The 24,886-nt window shown below is 40.0% G+C and overlaps 1 protein-coding gene across 50 annotated transcripts in view; it reads right to left on the minus strand.

The window, feature by feature from the left end:
- The window catches only part of Atp9b (ATPase phospholipid transporting 9B (putative)), a 241,402-nt gene that overhangs the window by 127,387 nt on the left and 89,129 nt on the right, over window positions 1-24,886 (minus strand). For 48 of the 50 annotated variants that reach the window (XM_076555619.1, XM_076555613.1, XM_076555598.1 and 45 more), the window contains 2 exons: window positions 20,434-20,514; window positions 4,980-5,055 (listed from right to left, as the gene is read on the minus strand). In XM_076555619.1, coding sequence (XP_076411734.1) covers window positions 4,980-5,055; window positions 20,434-20,514 — 157 coding nt within the window. The remainder of the gene's footprint in view (window positions 1-4,979; window positions 5,056-20,433; window positions 20,515-24,886) is intronic. The other 2 variants (XM_076555602.1, XM_076555595.1) reach the window with 1 other exon arrangement.

Genomic DNA, 24,886 nt, shown 5'->3' on the forward strand with positions numbered 1-24,886 from the left:
GTTAAAAAATCCCTAAGGGCAATGGGATACAATGTCTAGAAGTGAACCAAAATTTAGGTTCAGTTTGCAGCAAGACAGTATTTTAAGGCTTATGAGTACTAGCCCTGAAAGTCAAGGATTATACCCCTCTGGTCAAAATTTACATCTTTGATTTGACTAAAGTCATCTAAAAAACATTGTAAAGATTCAGATGCTAATTGTCCCAAGCTAGGTTAGTAGAAGCATGACACACTGACTACTGACTAGAAACCCAGGCCCTACTGGCTGGCCTCTGCGGGGTGAGTCTGAAGATCCATTATACTTTCATTTGAGGTCAGTTATGAATGCTTTGACTATACTATGGCCTCCCTGCTATCCATATATCTAAATTTCATAAAATGCCAGTTTCAAATTAATAGTTGAGTTATATTTTAAAGCAAATAACTTTTCTATGAAAACTAAAAATGCTAACAGCAACAACCTTAGGGGGAAAGGTATTCTTCATATAAATGTTTAACATGTATGACCGCTAAATGTAATCAGTCAAGTCAAACTGACTACTCTCCTTAATTTTAAATGATTGGACTCTTAAAAAATTTTCAGCTGCCACCTTTTAACCAGAGGTGACAACATGTGAACTTACTCATCAACTAATATTTATAAACTGATAATCATTTTAGGTGATCTGGAGAAAATTACATATAGATGCAAAATAAGCTGAGACCTTTAAACAAACGGACTAGTGGCTTTAAGCTAATGGAAAGGGGGTACCTACACAAATAAAACAGACAAAAACTCAGACAGAAAGTAAAAGAGTTAGCATGCATTCTGTGTATGTACTAAAGACCTATTAGTCAAAGTGTAGACCAAATATTGGTGATGCTTCTAGAACCTAAAAAAATAATATAAAGACAAGCCATTAGGACCATGGTCACCAGCCAGGACCTGACTACCAGTCTTTGCAGATGCTCACTTATAAGGGAGCTTCACAACCAGGTCCAAGAGGTAGAAAAATGGGTAGCACAACGGATATAATCACATGTTACTCAAGCACCAGGTGTATATTGACTGGAGCAGACAACAGGCCGAGCCTTGAGAACTGCTATTTATACAGTAAAAATGTATTACCAGGAAAATAAATTAAAAGCCAAGTAAAAGAAAATATGCCTTCATTTTTTTTCTTTTTTTAGTATTAGTAAACTATATCAAATGCCTCTAAATGTTTCCAAATGTTCACTCTCAGTTTATGCATTTTCCACAATACTTGCACCACTCCTGGAAGCCCTATCTGCATGTATGCTACACATGCTCTAGAGGCAGAGATCCTGGACAGTCCAATCTGTGCATATACATTCTCATACATTGCTTCAGAAAGGCTTGCTTTTATGTTTAGAGCAACTCCATGTAGGGACTTGACCTGCTTTTTCAAGCAGTGGTTCTCAACCTGTGGGTTTAGACTCCTTTTACAGGAGTCACCTAAGACCATCAGAAAACAGATATTTATATTCCAATTCAAAACAGTAGCAAAACTGCAGTTATGAAGTAGCAAAGAAATAGTTTTATGGTTGGGGGTCACTACAACATAAGGAACTGTATTAAAGGGTCACAGCATAAGGAAGGTTGAGAACCAGTGATTTAAAGGAATAGTGTTCTCTGAGTCAATGGGGCAGCTGATACACAGGGCAGCCTGGAGTGATCTCTTTGGTCACCTGACACCTTATTGCTCTCTGTAACTTGAATTGCTAGTCCCATACTGTTAAAACTCTATGATAGGGCAGAAGGTCAGAAATAACTTCATTCAAAGAGCTACTCTGGGCCTAGAAAGGCACAATGGCACAGTACTTGACTATTACATGCTAGGCCATGAGACATAAGAATGGCAGCACAGCTTTAAAAAAAAAAAAGTGCCATGAAGTCTCCCAAACATGGCTGCCTAAACATGAACTGAACAAGGGGAACACCAACAACAGACATGCTAGTGGGAAGGTTCTCAAGGCCTAAACCCTAGACAAAGAACTATAGGAAATTAGGAACACTGAGAGTAGAAGAAATAAATCGGCCCCAGAAAACAGCACACCTATTAAGTTATCCAACACCAAATGCTCAGATCTGAAAACATATACATACAACTACTAGTATATGGACTAAGCAGATTGTGTTTATATTTACAAACACACACACATACACATAGTATAAGCGCAACAACAAAGAAAAAGAGGATATGCATTTGAAAGGAGAAGAGGAATTCATGCAAAGGTTTAGAGGGGAGAAGGGGGAAGGGGAAGTGATATAATTATAATCTAATTTTTTTAAAGGTTTATTTATTTATTATGTATACAGTGTCATGCCTGCATGTATGCCTACAGGCCAGAAGAGGGCACCAGATCTCATTACAGATGGTTGTGAGCCACCATGTGGTTGCTGGGAATCGAACTCAGGACCTCTGGAAGAACAGCCAGTGCTCTTAGCCTCTGAGCCATCTCTCCAGCTCCTATATAATCTAATTTTTAAAGGTGCTATCTTGAATTCAGCTAAAAAGAATTTTAAGCCTGTGATCAGTTACACAGAGATAAGGACTCTCTGGTTACTTCTGGTAGTCTGAGACTTGCAACACTCCTAAAGACCTATGTTTTTAAATATAGGAGGAACTGTGTTAAAGCATAACAGCATTAGGAAGGCTGAGAACCACTGCTCTAGAACATCCTCTAAGAGCTCAACCACCCCATCCAACCCAGTACTACAAGGGACAGCAAATATGAGAGGCTGAGAGGTGACAGACATTATGATGCCTCCATTAGTATCTCTGCTGCAAAAGTATTCATGTAGCACTACTGCATGCCAAGGTCATTTTGAAAATGAAAGTCAAACAGAAAAACTATGTCCAGGAAATTCTACAGGACGTCTCAGAAGCCTTAAGCTCAAGTTGCTTCTGTCTCCCAGGAGAAAGGCCACAAATCAATAGTACTAAGATTTGATGTCAACAGTCTAATACATATTTAAAACAGAAACAAAGAACAAAACATGAAGTATTTAAAAAGAGAATCTTTTAATCCCCTAATGAGTCTTAATTTAACACTATAAATAGAATGATTAATGACAGAAAATTTTAAATTCTGTCCAAAGAGGTGCTTCTATGTCCCATACTGCAGACGCTCTATTATAAATTGATGGTAAGCGCAGAGATCACGAGTGCACTCCAACCCTGGGTGGATGCCATACAGCTCTGGCCTGTGCACACAGGGGCATGTGAGGGGAACAACCAATAGTGGCATCACCTCACTGAACCAGAACAGGGCTCGTCAGTCTGTAGGGTCAGGAAAGTCTGAGGGGCGGGGAGGGCTTCCAGAGATGCCATGAGCCCTTTCTCCGGTGAATTCCAAGCCCTGAACCTGTGCTCTCTCCAGAGCTGAGCACCTGGCATTCCCACCTCTGAGATATCTTCATGGAGAAACATCTTTACTTCTCTATCTACAACTTTACAAATATATGTGGGCATCAAAACATCAAACACCCCATCTACAAGTGAACACTTTCAAGATTCTCACAATTTGCCTCCATGTTTGTTTTATCTGATAAAATTTTCATATTTTATCTCTAAAGAGTGAGTATCTGGCCGGGCGGTGGTGGTGCACGCCTTTAATCCCAGCACTCGGGAGGCAGAGGCAGGCGGATCTCTGTGAGTTCGAGGCCAGCCTGGGCTACCAAGTGAGTCCCAGGAAAGGCGCAAAGCTACACAAGAGAAACCCTGTCTCGAAAAACCAAAAAAAAAAAGAGTGAGTATCTGTAGTTCTCTAGGGCTGTGTGGTATAAACAGGACCCATCTAAACAAAGGATCACAGAACTTCCTTCCTGCCTGAAACTCCCCTTCCCCAACACATTCACACATCTGGGGCCAGGCACACTGGTACCTCAGCCTTCTTCTTCAGGGCACTGTGTCCTCTAAGTACTAGGCCTTCTCCCAGCTGTCTTTGGACAGGAATACTCCCACAACTGTCCTGTCATCCACCACACCTGGTCCCACCTGTCTATGTATTTCTTTAATCCTTTTTAAACATCTCTTTTGCAGAGAGGTCTTCTGTATTTCATGTCTCTAAGGTTCTTGGCTGACATACTTTCTTAGGACATGGTACTTTTTGTGGTACTTAGTATAGCTAAAACTATACTAACCATTTTCTTAAAGCTTTTCCTACCCACCAAAGCTGCCTATTGACATGTTCCATTACCACTTCATTCTAGTAGTATGACGGGAGAACTGACATCCTATTCAAAACTGCTGAGTGCTCTTTAAGTGTCCCTGTTCCTGTCTCCTCCAGCATCCTTTACCCTGTGCTTTCTGACACCGAGCTTCATGCCTGGTACCCTCCTTAAGATCAATTAACTTCTTCTAATACCATCATTGACGTCAACCTACTTCTGACCAGGTGGTAAAACCTTGCATTTCCAATATACCTCATAGAAATTGACTTGTAAAACTGTCATCTTAAGTAACCTCCTCTTTAACCACTAGGAGTATTCCACTGTCTCTCCAACAACATTCAGATCTTCCCTGATTCCAAAGCCCTGGCTAGTGCTATCTCTTCTGGCCTGCATGACTTCATCTAACCCGGTACTCTCCTACATTACCTCAGCCAGTCTTTTCTAGGTTTTGTCAGCTAGACAAAAAGTGGGTAAGAACCATCAAAAATTATTACTCGTCTCCCAGCCCTCCTGTGACCCCCCTCATCAAAGCATACTAGTATACATCAAGTAACATATGTCAAACATAGAAAAATGGCCCTTGGTCCACCACAATGGCTGTACCAACACTCTCATACTTATGGCTTTGTTCTGTCATGGGGAAATAGTAGCCCAGGCTTTGACACAGACTCTCAAGACTATCTCCCAGCTTCTCAACCAGCATTCTCTAAATACCACAGGAAGTTTAGGAAAACTGTTTTAGAATACCTAGACAGGACTAATATCCTTGGTCTGTGAGACATGCAGGGACACTTCTCTCTTACCTGATGCAACAATGGTGCTTGCCCACAATGTGTTTTCTATACTGAGACTTTCATGAATGGGAGGATCACTGTCTTCCTGTTCAGGGAGAAGAAAAACAAAACAAAGCTAGAAAATTAGCAATGTTCTATTCACATTTCAGGTATCTACAGCGTTAGAAAAGAAACTGCCCATCTTCTGTACCCAACTAATGACAAATACAAGTTTCAAGGGGGAATATAAAATCTTGAAATTACAATTTGACTGATTCTTTAACACTTTAATGCTTACATTTATAATAAATAATTTTAAATTTTCATACGTGCATTCCTCGTATGCTGATTGTTTGTAGAGAATAAGCTAAAATTTTTTAAACACATAGTATAAGCAACACTCCTAATGTTAGATGCACTTTTCCTAGAAAGTTAAAAAACTAATATTAGCACAGACATAACCACAAACAAACATGGTAGAATTTTCCTATATTTCATAAACATGGTAGAATTTCCTCTCCCTAATTTTTCTCTAGGACAAGGGCTAGTCTTTAAAATATAAATATGCTCATGAACAGTGAAAAATGCTTCTGTAACTATTAGTAACACACACAGGAGAAAGAGATCACTTGTCCTAAATCTCCCTTTTAAAATATGATGTTAGATATTTTTCATTAAGCAGCCTCCAAATACAAGCATTTTGTTGCTAATTATATATGTGAACATCAAATATACCCAAATAGCAATACCACAATATTATAGTACATAGTTTAGTTTCATATTTACATGTTTCATGCTGACATTCAGAGATAAAATACACAAGCTGAGGATTTCATCTTAATGTAAAGCCACAGTCTATATTGTGATTATGGGAGCCTTGCTCGAGTCTAGGATCACAAAAGCCCAAAGATCTGCACTTGATGGTGATTCCCAGAAGACCTCTGATGGGTGAGGTCGTTCTGTATGCCGTGAATATGTGTTGCTCTGATTGGTTGATAAATAAAGCTGTTTGGCCAATGGTGAGGCAGAATAAGTTTAGGTGGGACATTCTAACTAGAGAGAGAGTAAGAAGAAAGAGAGAAAGAGAAGACACTGCTAGCCACCACCAGGAGAAGCAAGATGTAAAGGTACCAGTAAGCCACGAACTATAGATTTATAAATATATAGATTTATAAAAATGGGTTAATTTAAGATGTAAGAGCTAGCCAGTAAGAAGCCTGAGCCATTAGATGATATAGTTTGAAATTAATACAAGCCTTTGTGTGTTTATTTGGTTTCTGAACAGCTGCAGACCAGGCAGGACACAGGAAAACTTGCAGCTACAGACCTCAATGTCTGCACATGGCAAAAACATCTCACATTATCTCGACTGTTAGTATTACTCCTTAAAACAGTAACTTCCACAGGATCTTTATTATAACTTGATAATTTGCTATCAAGATACATTCCAAAATAGCAAAGAAATCAAATGTGGGGAGAAAAACGTTTTTACCTATGGGTGTGTCTTTTCCATTAATGTATCAGGCCATCTTCAAATGGTACCTTTTCCAGTCATCTTGCTAGCTATCAAATATATTTGGTACACAATTCTCTGATTTATATTTAAGGCACAGAACCTAAATATGGTGACATTTTATTTGCACTGAAATGTGATTTTATTTGTATGTTAATAAATAAAGTTGCCTGGGGGTCAGAGCTAATAGCAAGCCATAGCAGAAGTCAGGTGGTGGTGGCGCACACCTTTAATCCTGATCACATGACAGGCAGATCTCTGTGTGTGTTCAAGGACACAGCCACCATGGAGACACACGCCTTTAATCTCAATACCAACCATAGAAGACCTGGAGGTCTGTATAGGTGGGCAGTGACAAGGAGGTCATGTGGTTGGGTTTACAACCAATAAAAAGGCAGAACAGAAAGTGAATAAAAAGACAAATACACAAGAAGTAGGTCTCTTTCTCAGGGGGAGGATGGCAGTGGCAGGAAGGGTAAGAAGGCGGTTTTAAGTCTCAGCTCTTAGCTACTGCTCTGACCTCTTGGGCTTTTAACTCTACATTTGGCTTTGTGTTTCTTATTTAATAAGACTGTTACATCTACATTTGGTGCCCATGTGGCAAGAATTCATTAAAAACTGCTTGACTTGGCTTGGCTTGGCAGCCCAGCCCAGTTTCCCGCCTCAGCAGGACCAGCTCCTCTCAGCTCGGGCCAGCTCGGCCTAGGCCCCAGGCCTGACAGACCATAGCTACAAGCGATTACCCGCAGCTGGAGTTACTTGCAGCCAGATAAAAAAGCCAGTGCTACGAACAACTCAGGCCTGCCGGAGCTACTGGTCGGCTGCACTCGTCTGCAATTGCAGACTACTTCAAAATATTTCCAATACTGCCAACATTTATAAAATAAAAGGTTTTGTTTGTCCTATAGGTACCTTATATGCATTTGACAGCAAAACCAGTAATTATGAAACCTACTGCCTTCCTTCAACTGAGTTCAGGCTTGTGTCTTAGAACTGTGTGATTCCTCTACAGTACCTAGAGAAGACAGCACCTAGTCATGCCCTGGGTTTTGGGTTTTGGGACTGTGAAGGCTGTCATAGCAGCAAGTTTTAAAAACATAGGTATGCTTTAAAAATACGTGTATCCTCATTAGGGGCCAGGGGTGGGGGAACACTGATGCTTAAAGAACTCTTCCAAAACACAGAACAATGTTTAATTTATGTCCTGGTTACAGTACTCACAAATACAGGAATCAAACACAAGGCTTCACACATGCAGACAACTGCTCTACCACAGATCAAAATCCCTAGACCAGCTAATACCTCTTTATGTGGAAAAGCTGATGTTTATTTCAACCCAATATAAATGTTCATGTCTGCATGGGGAAAAACTTAGAGCCCAAGAATTATATTAGTATTTAATTAAGGATGACAGAGTTATAAGCATGCTTATGCTTTAATCACTATACGTTGATATAATAAGGGTGACAAAATGTTTACTGAATTGGGACCTGCACACACATAGTTATAAGCATGCTTATGCTTTAATCACTACACGTTGATATAATAAGGGTGACAAAATGTTTACTGAATTGGGACCTGCATGGGACCTCCCACATCATTAGTATCAAAACACACAGACACTGAAGCAATCTGCTTCATATTTTCCAACAATGTCTTCCATTGACAATGCCAAGAATACACTGCCTTTTCTTCTCCAGTTCAGAACTGAAATCACTCTTCAAGGTAAACAGATAATGGTTATCTAAGGAAAATTAGGTTTTCCCTTTATTTTTATAGTTTAATAGAACAAAAGTATCAACTTTTAGAAAACCCAGGTCATCTTGATGGACCACATTGCTTTTTATTTGACATTATGGCTGAACTGAAATGACAACTTTTGAATAGAGTTTAGTTCTGATAAATGCTGTTAGAGAGATAAATCCAGATGTTCTTTGTTGTATTTACCATATACAGCCAATATGGTATACCCTTCAATTCTATGTTGGTTTAAGAGTTTCAGCAATGGAATACAAAACTAGATACTTTTTGATCTGCACATTTATCATTTTACAAAATTACTCCCTAACGACATGTTACTATTTTATCACAATAATTTATATCTTTGTTTGTCACCTAAGGACCAAAACTAAACAACTATAGGGTTAACCTTTGCCCTCCACACACAGCACAAGAACATCAACTTACCCAATACATTAATAACTGAAAAATAAAGTGGAATTCTCTACCTTCCATAGGCATCATGAGTCCACAGACTTGAACGCACACACAAGGCCATGCCAACCACTAAGCTAAGCTGTCCTACATAAGGCCATGAGTAGGTGGAGCATGCAGTGCCTCAAGAGAAGGAACAGGGCTGTCTTCTGTGTGTGGTAACTGAGCTGGGTCTGCAAAGCAAGCCCTACAGACACACCCAGGGAGAAGTGCACACAAGCTTCCCTTTAGCACATCCTTTATTTACTACCCCTTGAGCACAATGAAATTCATTTCCTTCCTTTAAAACTCTCTCTGGTGGCACAGTGGCGACCTGAATTCCAGCCATCAGGAAACACAGGTAACGAACTCCGAAAGTCTGAGGTAGGAGGGCCTGGTCTATACAGCAAAAATACAAAGCTAGGCAGGGTTATTACAAAAAGAAAATTAACAACACAATCAAAACCTCTCCCTAAGGCTTCCTTCAAAAAAGTGTCAATAATTATTCACATGTATTTACCACTTGGCATAATATTTCCCTTTTATGTCAAACTCTCAGAGACAGATGGGAGTTAAAGCAGGTAACAGTCTTAAAAAACTGTCTGAACTGGAAATAAACTTCTATACAACTTAATTTTAGAAATGTAAGTTGGTTTTCCCATTAACTGTCTACCCTATTTTATCTATTTCTAATAAAATCTTAAAGAACACTCACTCTCCATGGTTGTCCTTCAATTCTGTCATGGGAGTGACAGTTTCTAAGCATTAAGTATATCAAATACATATCACAAAAATCACTCTAAAGTTCTTTACCAATCTCATGCAGAAGTAATAAAGATTGAGATGATGGAAAAGAATTTCTAAATCACTTCACTTTTGGTTACTCTTTCCTTAGAATTACGCAGTTTGAAAAAAAGAATGCACTTTGAGGGGAAGAATACCAAATGTTCCAGTTCCAGGCTCGTCCCTCAACAGTGGCCTTGTATAATAGACAGGGCAGCTCTACTCAGAAAGACCAGAGTTCTAACAAGAAGAGGACTAACAAAGGTTGGGTGTGCTGTGGCATATATAAGAAACTAGGCAGAAAATTCACAGCGGGAGCATATAGGAGATGTTGGTAGAGGATAACGAAAAGTATTAGCCCACATTTAACCCCGGCTTCCCAAGGGAAGGCTTATGTCTTAAACAAAAGGAGAGGTTAGCATCTGGAAGAAAGGTAGAAACCACTTCCAGGCCAACACTGTGCAGCCAGGTTGCCCATGCTATAGGAGGGTGGCAGACATAGACTCACAACACGATGCCTGTGTTAGAGTCACAGGGACAACAAAATGCACAATGTACCTACTACCACAGCAACCTCAAAGTGCTGTGCTCCGATCCCTAATTCAGTCTCTAAACTGGCTGCCAACGGGGGTAGCTGCTCCTTTATACTGTACTAAAAGAGTTTCCAAGAATACCACTTTTTAACAATGTTCAACTGATACATTTCTATAGTTAAATTGAATTTCAATTTCTAATTGCAAAGATATTCAATGTCTTTTTCTTTCTTTGTATTTGAAAAATGCACACAAAATATTTTCATATTATAATAATCTAAAATTCTAGATTGATATATTTAAAATGAGAAAAACAAAGTGGCTAAAAACGACAAATGTGGGTACAAGGTCATTTACCTGAAGGGTATCCCTTAGACAGGGCCTTAGGCCACGTGAAACAAAGGCACGCCTACTGTGTGCAGAGCTTTTCTGCATGTTTGGGTCTCCCTTGGACTCCACCATCAGCATCCACAGCATGCAGCACTTGCAAATCTGTTCTAGTAGAGGATGCTCCCATTCCCACTACATCCCTCAGACATGAAGCTTGGGCTGTGGAGTGTCAGTCCAGAGTGCCCTCTCATCTCCAAAGTGGCTTCTTTGCTTTATTCTAACACTCACACAAGGCTTCGATACTAGGGCTTTAGATGACTCCGGTAGTAGTAACTCTCTAAAGGAGCAGAAATGTAGACACAAATGTAAAACTCTAAGACAAACAGGAGTTTTGTTGTGTTTAGAGATAGGATGGCCCTCATATAGGAAGCTTTCTCCTCTACCGAACTCACACTGAATCAGAATGGGGCAGGTACACACAGACCTCTCCTAAACCCGGTGCTGCGCCCATTCTCCTACTCCCCTTCTCACTCACCTAGGCGTGTGTGTGTGTGTGTGTGTGTGTGTGTGTGTGTGTGTGTGTGTGTGTCTGTGTGTGTCTGTGTGTGTCTGTGTGTGTCTGTGTGTATCTGTATGTCTACATGTATGTGTGTGGAGTGTTTATGTACATATATGAGTAGTGTGTGTGTGTGTGTGTGTGTGTGTGTACATGTATATGTATGTGTGTGTTTGCAGAGATTCTCTCAAAACCCACCTTTATGCAGCAAGTGGAAAGAACAAACATTTTGAAGAACCTACATATTTTCTGATCTGTGTTCCTGAAAATTTTGAAAAGTACACTGAGGAAGAGGGGCATTTACCAGAGCCAGACCCCTGACGAGAGAAGACACTATAAATCACATCAGAATGCTGCTCAGATCTACACGTCTTGGTCTGTCTTCTGCTGCTGTCAACAGAATCTCACAGACTAGGAACAGATAAATAATGGAAGGATATCTGTGGTTCATGGTTCTGGAGGCTGAAAAGTATAGACCAGGGGTAAGACCTGTGGTGATACAGTGTGTACCCAAAAAAACTTACCTGAGGATCAGAGGACAGAACCAGCTACTAGACTAGACATAGAGGACAGGCAGGGGTGGCACACACCTTTAATCCTAGCCGATCCTGTTTCCACGAATCCTCAGACTAAAAGCCTCGGAGTCCTCGCTCAAAAGGCCTCAGCCAAAAAGAGCCTTTAGTTCCTATCTCCTCATGCCTTATATACTTTTCTCTGCCCTACCATATTACTTTCTGTGATTAAAGGCGTGTGTGCTTCACAAGCAAAAGCATGAGATCTCAAGTGTTAGGATTAAAGGTGTGAGCCACCACTCTCTGGGCTCTATGTTTAATCTAGTGGCTTGTTCTGTCCTCTGATCCACAGGTAAGCTTTATTAGAGTACACAATCTATTACCACATTTCCCCTTTTTGTCTAAAATAATAAATGAAGGTATAACTAATATAAGAAAAATATTATATATATTCATATATAATATATAAATATTTATATTTTATATATTTTAATTTTTATATATTTATATATATAAAGTATATACAATATATACAGTCAAGAATTACATTACATTCCTGAGCAATCACGAAGTACAAGCAAGTGACTTCCAAAAATTTGAGAAATGACAGAAACAGATAGCTGCCTGGACAGTCACCCAAGGTTCCTCTGCAATGTTGGGGCATCCATCTTCAGCCTATAGGCCTAGCATATCTGACAGACTAGACACATCTGTGAAGCAGGATTTTTTTGTTTTGTTTTGTTTTTTGTGAGACAGGGTTTCTCTGTGTAGCTTTGAGCCTTTCCTGGATCTCACTCTTGTAGTCCAGGATGGCCTCGAACTCACAGAGATCTGCCTGGCTCTGCCTCCTGAGAGCTGGGATTAAAGGTGTGCGCCACCACTGCCCGGCAGCAGGATTTTCTAAAGGGCCTTCCTACTTTGTCTTGGCAAGGATCAGCAGTCCTTTCTTTCGTGTCTGGCTTGTCCATTTGGACAGCACACTGTCAGCAGTCGAGGCAACGGCATTTTCTTGCCCACTGGCTAACTTGCCAAAAACAAAGTAAACTCCATAAGGAGTTTCTTCAATGCCTATCATTTTCTCTGAAGTAGATTGGTGCTGCCAGGAGCAGACATGTCTCATTGTCAGAAAGAAACAGAGAGGTGGGGGGAGGGGAGGGGAGGGAGAAATTTTTTCATTAAAACAACTTAAATGCCACATTCTGTCGATCTCTAAAGTGTTTGAAGATGACCTATTTATCTAAAATATATGTTTGATCTTGAAAACATACCTAACATGACTACAAATTTGGTGTAATGACTATGAACTTTCATTTCTTTATATCCTAATTACTTGGTAATAATAACTTTCAAGGACTAGCCATCTGTATTACATTATTAAATGAACTGTACAGGTACAATACCTTGAACAAGATTAGAAATATATGTACAATATTTTCTAACAAAATCAATCTCAAATTTGTATTAATATATATAATTTGTATACGACATACAAAAATCAAATCCAATGTAAAAATATTTAAAACTATTAGTTGCTTTTTAAGAATAGATTCAATAATGTATCTTTTTATCTTATCATATCCATTTTCTCTCTCTTTTCAATAATCTACCCTTTATCCATCATTTCTATATCTTTTTTTTCAGAGAAGGTTCAATAATCTACCCTTTTATCTTAACATTTCTGTATTTTTAAAGAGTAGATTCAATAACCTGCCTTTTAATTCTATCATTTCTATTTCTTTCAGAGTAGACTCAATAATCTACCTTTTATCTTATCATATCTATATCCTTTTTTTCTTTTCAGACTAGATTCAATAATCTACCTTTTTATCCTATTATATATATATATATATATATATATATATATATATATATGTGTGTGTGTGTGTATGTGTGTGTGTGTGTGTGTGTGTGTGTGTGTGTGTATTTGGTTTTTCGAGACAGGGTTCTCTGTGTAGTTTTGGTGCCTGTCCTGGATCTCACTCTGTAGGTCAGGCTGGCCTCGAACTCAGAGATCCGCCTGGATCTGCCTCCCGAGTGCTGGGATTAAAGGCGTGCGCCACCAACACCCGGCCCTATTTCTATATTTTTTAGAGTAGATTCAATAATCTACCCTTTTATCTTAACATTTCTATATTTTTAAAGAGTAGATTCAATAACCTGCCTTTTAATCCTATCATTTCTATTTTTTTCAGAGTAGACTCAATAATCTACCTTTTATCTTATCATATCTATATTCTTTTTTTTCTTTTCAGACTAGATTCAATAATTTACCTTTTTATCCTATTATTTCTATATTTTTTAGAGTAGATTCAATAATCTACCTTTTTATCCTATCAAAGGCCCTTTGGGCTACATGTAATATGCCAGGAAGATTCAAGTGGCTAGGTCACAATGTGTATAATGGGGAGGAAGGAAGAGAGCTGAACTCATTTTTGATCAAGAACACACTCCTATGACAACAATATCATTTCTACGATGAGCACCAATCATGTATCAGGAACCATAGTGACCTAATCACTTCTTAAAGGTCCCATGTGCCAACACTGCTGTGCTAAGGATCACATTTCCAGCCTATGAACTCAGGGACACCTTCTTAGGGTTTCTATTGCCCCAATAAAAAGCACACTACCAAAAGTAACTTGGGGGAAGAGTTTATTTGGCTAACACTTTCTGACCACAGTCCCTTAGATGAAGCTAAGGCGGGAATTTAAACAGGGCAGGAACTCGCAGGCAGAACCCAAAGCGGAGGTCATGGAGAAATACTGCCTGTTGCATGTTCCTCATAGCGTGCTTAGCCTGCTTCTAAGACAACCCAGTACCACCTGCACTCCACACCGTTGCCTAGGCCCTTCCATATCAATTATCAATCTAGAAATGCCCCAGGCCAAAAGGATGGGGGTCCCTCTTCTCAGATGACTCTTTCTTGTGTCAGGTTGACTCTGTGGTGTGTGTGTGTGTGTGTGTGTGTGTGTGTGTGTGTGTGTGTGTGTGTGTGTGTGTGTGTATGAAAACGTGCAAACAACACAGACACATGCAATATGGACCACCAAGGAAGTTATGTGTTGCTAACACACTGCAACTTCCCTGATCTAATTTTTAAAATGTAGCAGGCTATGGCAGTACATGAAAACTATAGAAACTAGAAAGTATAATCTTTTAAGTAGAGCAGTCTTGAAGAGGATATAGAAAATGCTCAACTAAGAGAGATGGAGGAGGTCAGTATGAACAAGACATTGTCACTAATTCAAAAGGTGGTTGGCAAACAGGAAACCTGGTTCCAAGTATGAATGTGCACCATGACACACAAAGTTGACTCTATTCTTGGGCTCTGTAGATGTGGATTAAGCCCAGTAGATGAAGAATCTTCAAGAAAAATATAATCTAGGAAGTTCCATATAGTAACACTTGGATTTCCCATGTCGTGCATATTATGGTGAGTCCATGCAAATGAGAGATGTATGAGGACACCCTGCTACGGCCTGCTAACACATCTTCGGTCTCTGTAGCAGTCTCTGGTTTTATTCAATTGTCTCACCTGTATAGTTGGTCCTACAATTGGTATGTCTATACAGAACATGTTAGACTTTTCTTTCTTATTCTAATTCCCAGACTAACACAAGAGAACAGCTATCACACAGCATTTATACAGAACTAGTTATTATAAGTTCTCTAGAAGTAATTAAAAGTACATGGGAGAGGTCCAGTGTGGTGGCACATGGCTTTAATCCCAGCACTCAGGAGGCAGGAGGAGGTGGATCTCCGGAAGTTCCAGGTCAACCATAGCTACACAGAGAGACCCTGTCTAAAAAGACCAAACCCAAACAAAACAAAACATATGGGTGTGTGTTTAAGTTTGATAAAAATACTATACAATCCTGAATTTAGGTGTCCTGTGGGATAACTATATAAAAAGGGATGGCCCAGTGTCCATAATATCTTCTCTATCAAGACAGAGACGAAAGGTGAAGACTGTTTGCCAAGCTTCTCTCAATATAAAGTTTCCAGACAACAACAGCACTATCATGACCTTTAAAGAGGACTGTACTAGTTATTTTTCTGCAGTGGGTAGCTCTTCTGGCTATGACCTTGAAGCACTGCCCCTAGAGAGGGAGAAGGTAACTGCTCTACCTGCCTATGACCTTGAAGTACATCCCTGGGACATGGCCTCTCGTGACCTTTAAGAACTGAGATGCACGTATGTGGGGCTCTCTCTCCCTCATTGTTTTTGGATGCTGAGATGGACCAGGCGGAAGAACAGCACGGACCATAGCTTGGCTTTCCAATATCCTATGATAAATCTCCTATGCAGTAGTGAGTTTTTATCCCTTGATAAATTCCTTGCTATTTAAGCAAACTCCACAGATTTCTCACGTTACTTTTCCTCTTACTGTGGACAAACAACTGCTAAGAAGTAACTGCATGGAGAGAGTAAATGGGGCTTATGGTTTGGATGAGAACAATCTACGACAGGGGAAGGCATGGTAGCAGGATCATGAGGGACCTGGTAACAAGGCATGGGTAGTAAAGAAACTTAGAGACTAGAGCTGGAGCTGGACATGCTATAATTCATACATTCTGGCCCAATAGCCCAGTGGCATCTATGTCTGCCAAGTAGACCTCAGGTTATAACCTCCCAAAGTAGAGCTACCAGCTGTGGACAAGTCTCCAAACACATGAGCCTACGAGAGACACACTGCATTCAAACCCAAACAAAAACGGCCCCCACCACAAATCCAAACACTGTGCCTGCTCTTCCACTCTCTTCTGACCACCTTGATCTCACAGCCAGAAAGCAAGTTCATCAAATTCACATGCATGCACCATGCCAAAGGCCTCACAGTGACACCTAAAGCCAGGCTCTGACCTTGAAAAGCTAATGAGATAGTGGACACAGTCTGAGATCGACCATTCTGACAGAGGCAAACATGGTCAGATGTAGTAACAGCAAGAGATGTGATCTGTTATGGGAATCTGAGTGGGGAGAAGGCAAATTTGACTTCAGATCTTGGGAAGCTTGCCCAAAGGCCTTATGGAAATAATGGAACTTTGACAATCCTTCTGGACACCATAAACAATCAGAAGACAAAAACAAAAACAAAACAAAACAACAACACGACAAACCCAGGAGGAAAGATACAATCAGAAAAAGTAAGAGACTCTGAATGAGAAGTGAGTTTTGAAGTGGGAGAGAGCTTTCGATGCCTGCTGAAGGACACCCACATTCCTCCTAGGAGCAGGCCTCTCTATGGAGTTCAACTGAAATGCACAAGCAGCAATCTGAAAACCCACACAGAACACAGCAGCAGCTTCACGAGCCTCCTCAGGAGAGATGCTCTTGCAAACACAACTGGTGGTGGTGTTCTTATTCTCCACACAGAGATGTACTGCAAATGCTTAGCAGTGCTTACATTTCATTCTAATCTGTGCTTGTTTTCTCAGCTGAAACTATAGGCTGCACGGCATCCTTTGGTGTTTTGGTTTTTCAAACGCTTTTTTAAAATGAGGAAAATACACAAAATATAAAATCTGCTGACCTAACCAAGCTTATCAGCACAGCATTAAATACCTTTACCACTAACCATCTTATTTTGTAAAACTGAAATTCTGTCCCTATAAAACACCATCTCTGGGTTACTCCCAAGGTCCCAGCTCCTATCATTTCACTTTCTATGAATCCAATTACTCTACTTACATCTTACAAGCAGAATCATAATATATTTGCTCTTTTGGAATAACTTAGTTTACTTAAAATGATGTCCACAAGTTTCACCCATTATGTAACGTGTAAGAATACCATTCCTTTCTGGGTCAATTTCTAAGGGTACTTTCCTAATGCAGGTTACCCTATGGCCACAATGTAAGCTATACATATTTTCTCATAATTCATATGACTTTTGACACTGCTTATGATTATTTCTGATATGCAAATTTTTATTTTCATTTAGCCATATGTATCAACTTTTCATAATAATTCTAGATTTTAGGTCACAGTGAAAAACTCTTGAGACAGTTCATGATTATAAATGTTTTCTTCCAGCACTAAAACAATTTTTAATTCCTTTCTTAATCAATTCTTTAATTTATAAGCTATTTAAGATGTATTATTATTATTATTGAAAATTTAGCAATATCCAAGAAATATTTGTTATTTCCTTCTAATTTAACTGTATTGTGGTTAAAGAACATATAAATGAAAATTTTAAAAAATATACTAAGATTTGTTTGATCTATTTTGATAAATTTCCCACATACTCATATATATATTTTACATTCTACTGTTGAATGATATCTTCTATAACTGTCAGTTCAGTCAACTGCGAAGATAATCTTCAAGGCTATTATGTTCCTACAGATTTTGTATACCTGTTCATTAATTATTAAGAGGGCTTCGAAATTTCCAACTACCATTAAGAATCTGTCTATTTCTCCTATAGTCCTAAGAGTTGGCTTCATGCATTTCAAAGCTGTTATAGGGTACATAAATACTTATGCTTGTATTCCCTGATAATAAATTAACCTTTTCCTCACTGTCCTCTGAAACCAACTTCTTGTGATACTGCTATAAACAACTTCAGTTTTACTTAGCGTGACCTAAGGTCTATTTTCATCTTCTTACTTTTAAACTGTAAGTGTTCTAACATGATTCTTATAAATACCACGTATTGGGATCTTACGGCTTAGAGTCTGACAACCCTTGCCTTGTATTTGGAGGATGGATCATTTACATTTGAACACAAGTTATTAAGAGGTTTCTAAATTTAGAATCCAAATGCCTGGAGCTATTGTGCAGTCTAATTCTTACTTATTTCTAAATCTATACTGCGGTTATAAACAAATACATAGGATTCCATTTAAAAAACATATACAGTGGCCTGAATTATACCCTACTGTATACATTTGGTATAAGAGATCCTTTCTGACTTGACCAGGTGTAGTGTAACTGCCAAGAATGTCTGAGGAACCGTGTGGGTTTTTACAGTTCCTAGCACAGGAAGGACAGACAGGCCACGTGAGTGCATGTGCAGCTCTACTCTGACATCTCAATGACAGGAGTGAGAGGTGCTCCAGTGTCCCTCTGCCTTGGGGTTGCTCTTGGTAGGTTTTGGAGAATTTGTATGAAATGAAAGTGTTGCTTCCCGCTATCTTTCCATCTCTTCTCTTATATGCAGTACACAGGCTCTTTCTGCTCATAGCGATGTGTTGAACCAGACATACAGAAGGGATTCCACCTCACGATGGGAACTGGCATCTGTTTTCAGTTCACACAAGGTACTTCCTCAGCGCATCATCTATGATGCACCATCACTCCACGGTGTGGGAGTGGGGCTGACTCTCCTGCCTGCTCTGGTGGTGTCCCCTTCCTCACTCTGCTTCCTAGGCACACCACGCCTTTAAGGAGGCCGCCTTTGCCTCACAAGTGTCCCAAATAGTCACCTCTGATATTTTCCAAACGTCCCTTGGTGATTTAGAGAGCTACCCTCACCAAATCCATACAGAGGACATGTGATCCTATCTGGAAAAAAAAAAAAAAAAAAAAAAAAAAGGCCTTCTCTTCAAAGAGCAAAGCCTCTCTAACATCAGTGTCCCAGGGTCACCTTTTTGCTCCCCCCATCCATCCACAAAACTAGCCTGGCACTGACTCTGCTATTTTGGATTTTACCCCACTTCAGGAGAGAGAAGTGGGAGGAGCTGTCAAGGCCAGGTCTACCCATGCAGTAAAAGAATGGACTCTACTCAACACCCATCGTGGGCAGGTACTGGTGGAGGTCTGTCAGAGCATTAAGTTGGTGGCCATAACCATCCTAAGGTGACAGGAAACCTGAAGCAGCCGTGTAAACTCACTGACAGCACCATTTCTTCCCTAAGCTGAAGAGGGTTCTTGCACAGCTTCCTCCAACAGGACTGACTTCATTTCCACCCCAGCATCTCTACCCACAATGCCAGACTCACCCTCCGAGGTTCTGAACAAACTACTCTGACTCTTTAACCTTGAGATCTGCAAATATCTGTCTAGCAAATATTGCCAACACTCACGAAGCCATAAGCAATACAAACTAGAAAAGAAAGAGAAAGAAGTGAAGAAAAAGAAGACCACCAATAGTATTTAAGATTTGTAAGGAAGGTTGGAGTAACTTTTGTATTGAAAGACACCTATTTGTAACAATTTTTCTTACATGCTAAAATGTTATCTATAAGAATATGAGGTTTTTTCATAATATTTTTGGAAAAGCACAGAATGACCATAGACCATCAAGAGCACATACTTCTTCCCATGTTTCCATGTACATCTTGGCATGTAGCTCTATAGCACACATGTAAATAGGCAGCTACAAAGTGATATCCATCTCCCCTGGACCCTGAATGACTCACAAGGGTCCTCAACTCGCATCCTCATAACTTGGATATTAACTGTCAAATAATTTAGTGCCTGCAAAGAGTTTTACAAGTGATAATGCTCAGTACATAAATCTTGTATATGACGAGTAAGAAACATGTCCAACCATGCTCCAATATAAAAAAAAAAACATAGTCATATAATAAAGTCCCTTATTAAAAGATATGTTAACAGTTATAAGCTGCTAAAATAAGTATTCAGTTCTTCTATATCCAATAGTCAAGAGCAAAATTGGGCTTCAAGCTTTCCCAAGTCTCCATAACAAGCATGTGAAACAGAACACACACAGAAGTGAAGGACTGTATAAATGCACATACATGCGTGGAAATGTGTATTTGTCCTCCCAGGAAACAAGAAGCTAGAAGTGTTGGGCACACTGGTCATCAACTATTATCTGAAGCCAAGACTGAATTAGCTACACTGTGCTGTGTTCCTGACTCCTAATCTGTGGAGGTAGATCTTATCAGCAGTACATGTGCCACAACCCAAGGAGACTGCCCAATGTACTCCTCAGACATAGACGTGGCATGGGAACCTCTAAGAACTTGACACATTTTACAGCTTTTGCTTCATGCTTTAGAGCTTCTGTGTTAATCTACTCTAGACTGAATTATTCTCTCCAAACCAAGGTCCACTACCTTTAACTTATACAAATGTTGAATATCTTACCCTGGTAAATGTTCCTTCAAAACTATGAATATCCAGTTGTGGCTTCTGAGCATAAACATAGGCACTGATAGAAAAAAGGTCCTGGAAAATAGAAAATAAAAATGAGCATCAATCTTATGACTGAGCAAACATGGTCGCAGTAATTCTCAACACATGAAACTTCCATACCACACACCACCTTTTGATATAGGGCCATAAAGAACAAGCTAGCAACAATCCTCATTTCCATGCGCACATGAACATTTACAAGCATGCGTCTCATTTAGTATATTAGACATCAAATGACTGAATAATGGCACAATAATGAGAGTGTCATTCGAAGCGTTTCATGATAATTTAAAAATCATTCTGAAGTTTTCAATAATGTAGGAAAGCCTCTGCTATTAGGTCAAGGGCAACATTTGTTCGCATTACTTAAAGGTCATTAAAATACATCCTTAATCATAACATGTGTTTCATTACAAATAAAATTGCCTCTTGTTCAATAAAACTAATTAAATGTAAATGGTATTGTTTACTGCTATATAGATCTTTTGAAATAAATCAGCAACTCATGATTTATTGAAAATTGCTGGAGTCTCATGGTTGTTAATAAATTTGCTTGATCACAAAAGCCAGAAGCATATATCCCCAATGTCTACAGTGTCTGGAAAGTGCTCTGCCAACAGGGCAGCCACACGTGGGAACCACATCTGGGACTGCAGAGCAGCAGAGCAGCCTTGGTCACGGGAATCCCTTCCCAAGCTTCATGCTCTGACCACATTAAGAGGACAATAGGCTCTAGCAGAGGCAGGTTACCTACCCTGCACCACACTGTCAGGAGCTGGGAGGACATTACGGGTGATGTGACACAAAGTATCTCCGAATCCATCACTCCCAGACACAGGAGTTAAAACAAGTGACAGCTACGGTATTGTAATCTATAAAATGATAACAAACTGAACTGCCTGGCCACAATGAAATCAAAGCTTTCTTTTCTATGAAAAGGAATAGTGTGTCCAGCTTTATGATGGTCTGTAGATAGGTCAGCTCTTTTCTAGAAAATATTCTTGTTAGTTTACCACCAAATAAAAAGTTAAAATGTCTTCACTAATTATACAGTTATCTCACAATAATTACTCATACTTCCAATCAAGTATCAGGCATAAAATCTGAAAGTAGCACTACATGAAATACATATTTCTTTAATTACTATATTATATGAAATATAGACCACATAATTTAAATATAAGTTAACATCTATATTTTCCATTAAAAATGAAGAGAAGATCCTCCAAACATTGAATATAATAAAGCATGACTTCCTATGATTAAAAAGGTCATTCAAAGTTATGAATAGAAAATAGTATACTGCATTTTTTATTATTTTACTTGCACATAATTTATGTATATACTACACATAATAAAAATATAAAACTAAATGATTTGATCTACATATATACCTATGCTCATCATCATAAGATATAAACACTCCCGTAACCTCCAAGCACCTACCCCCTGTCCTCTCCCCTCCTCCACCTGCCATCTCCACTCTCATCCACTTGTACCTCCTGCATGTCTACTTCCACCCTCCCACCCAACCTACCTTCAACTCCACCCGCCCACCCTCCGCCTCTATCCTCCTGGACTTCTACATTTCTCTAGCTCCATTTCTACTTCTCCTTTCCTCCACCTCTACCTCTGAAGGACCTAGAGGGAAAGAAGCCATTCTAAAGAGATACTGGCTCTCTAGACCCTACTGTCAATGTTGAAACAATAGACACCAAAGAAATGGGAATTTCCCCAGGAATCTCATGCTGGGAGAAGGGAAGGGTGTCAGCCAAGGGGGATCTTGTCTCCTAGAGAAAGACTTCAAAGGGTTTTAGCACCTTGTCAGACACTTTACAGGCCAGGACCCAGACAAGGATGGGTCAACAGTGGTATATGGGACATGCCTTCACTACAACTGCTTAGATGTTTGTGTCCTTGGCCCTCTATTGAAACGCTGATCTCATTTAAGAACCCCAAAGATGTACTTGAGAGGTTTTGTGAGTACCCTGTCCCTCTACCCAATGTGGCCACATTGAATAAATCTCGCTTCTCTGCTTTCCACTTTTAATGGCTCTTTAAAGTGGTTTATAAGGAGAAGTGGCTGGACTTGCCTTGGAGGCCAAGCTGTGACCCTAAGTGTGAGAACAGCCCCTCCTCTGCTGTCCTCCACCTCCACTCTGACCCTCTTCAACTGCTACTTTGCTCTTCCAGAATTGCTTGAGTTGAATCACAAACAGCATATTCTTGTTTAGCTAAGTCTCAATTTTCTTTCAAACTCTTCCTAGCAGGGTTTTCATTCTGCACTTTCTTTCCTGTTCCTCTCAGCAAACCTCAAACTCTCACTTAGTGTGGCCACTCCCGAGCTGCCGACTGCCAGTGTACACCAGGGTTCTTGAAGGATGTTCAGGGGGGAGACAGAAGGTGGAGTCATCACCCACTTGGAACAGTTTTAAAACATCCTTATTAGTTTCCTCCAGACACACTAGTGAGGAAACAATACAAGGGTTTATATGTAACCAGGAAGGAGCAACACTCACCCCATGAAAATGTATTCGCGTTTATGTTTTTTTCCTTGTTATATCTCTTTTGTGTGTGTGCCAGGATACAGAGGCCACAGCACAAGTGTAGAGGTAAGAAAACTTCTGGGAGGGATTCAGTTCTCTTTCCACCATGTGGACTATAGGGGCTTGGCCTCAGGTCAGCAGGCTTGGTGACAAACACCTTGCTAGCCATCTCACTCGCCCAAATTTACTCCTTTTAACCAAGTATGAAAGAGAATGAGAAGATAATTGTCTTACATTTAACAGCACAACTTTATTTTGCAACATAAAAAAATAAAAAATGGAAAACACTGAAAAGAAGGACAAGTATGGAAAAGGCCCGAGAAAAAGGAAAGAAAGGAGTGCCCTGGTTCAAGTGGGAGGCGGAAGATTTGCTTGGCCTTCCCTCAAAGGTGCACAGGTGGCCGACAGACTCAACTGTAGGATGGATGGGCTTCTTCATCTGTACATTCAAGGCAAGGAATATTTCAGAAACTGCACATTATAATGCCAACGACCCTTTTGACTGCACCTACTGACAGTGGTGGAGTGACTGAATGACAGGTAAGAGCTGTCAGGAAAGTAGCATTAGGGCACGCTAGCGTTGACCCAACAACAGATATATGAAGCCAGCAGTGCAAACACAGATGAAAAGATCCCATTTGTGGCATGCACTGGGCCAAGGTCTAGGGAACAGGCACAGTGGTGTTGAACTGACTAATATGAGACCTGCATTCTCAGTGAAAACAACTATAAAAATGGAGTAAGTCAGGAAGTAGCCATATTCAGACAGGCACACAATGACCGAGGGAAGACAGACAGACTGTGTGCCCTTTGTCAGGGAGCACCAATTCACAGCAGGGGAGAGATGCAAGCAGGGGAGGCAGGCTCAGGCCAGAGACCAGCTCAGGAAAACTGTGACTTGAAATTGCTGGGAAGGAGGTGGAGAGACAAAGAAGTGCAGGAGTTCCCAGAGGCTCCACTGGAGTCAGCTGCCCACAGCAGCACAGCAACCACAGAAGGGAGAAACCATCTGGCCAGCAGCACTGTGTACACCTCCAGACTGCACCTTCCTTAGAATCTGAGAGCTCAGAAGACATCGAGTTTGAGAGAGAGAGGAGAGAGAGAGAGAGAGAGAGAGAGAGAGAGAGAGAGAGAGAGAGAGAGAGAGAACAACCAAAGAGTTTAGTAGATCCCAGAAGGAGCACATCCTAGCAGTGGATTAAACCAGTGTTCCAGCACAAGAAGCCACTCTAGAAACATGTAAGAACAGCCCTGACAGGACTAAGCTCATCTGCAAGGTTTTGAACCAAGAATGTAGATAAGAGGCCCTGAAGGAAGAAAAATTTCAGACATTGACTTTAACTTTTATAATATACAGTATTAAAACAACAACAACAACAACAAAAACTAGACATTCAACAGAGAAGTGCGACCTGTGACAAGGACAAAATTTTCAAATAGATATACCCCAAAATGACAGAGATGATAAAATTACTAGCTACAGAATTAAGTATCATGAACTGATGTAAAGATCTAATCAGCTCTATATCTAGTCAAGAAATTCAATAATTCGTAATTACATACTTTCCAGAAAGGTTAGCTCCAAGACCAGAGAGTTTCAGAAGTGAATCTATTCAACATAAAAGCAGTGGTGGCACACGCCTTTAATCCAGCACTTGGAAGCAGGGAAGCAGAGGCAGTTGGATCTCTGTGAGTTCTAGACCAGTCTGTCTACAGAGCAAGTTAAAGGACAACTAGGACTGTTACAGAGAGAACCCTTCAGACACAGTCTCAGGGACACACACAACACACACACACACAACACACACACACACACACACACAGAGCAGTAGCACTTATTTATGACAGCTATTTTAAAA

This window comes from Peromyscus maniculatus, chromosome 19 (genome assembly GCF_049852395.1).
Source record: "Peromyscus maniculatus bairdii isolate BWxNUB_F1_BW_parent chromosome 19, HU_Pman_BW_mat_3.1, whole genome shotgun sequence".
Lineage (NCBI taxonomy): Eukaryota > Metazoa > Chordata > Mammalia > Rodentia > Cricetidae > Peromyscus > Peromyscus maniculatus.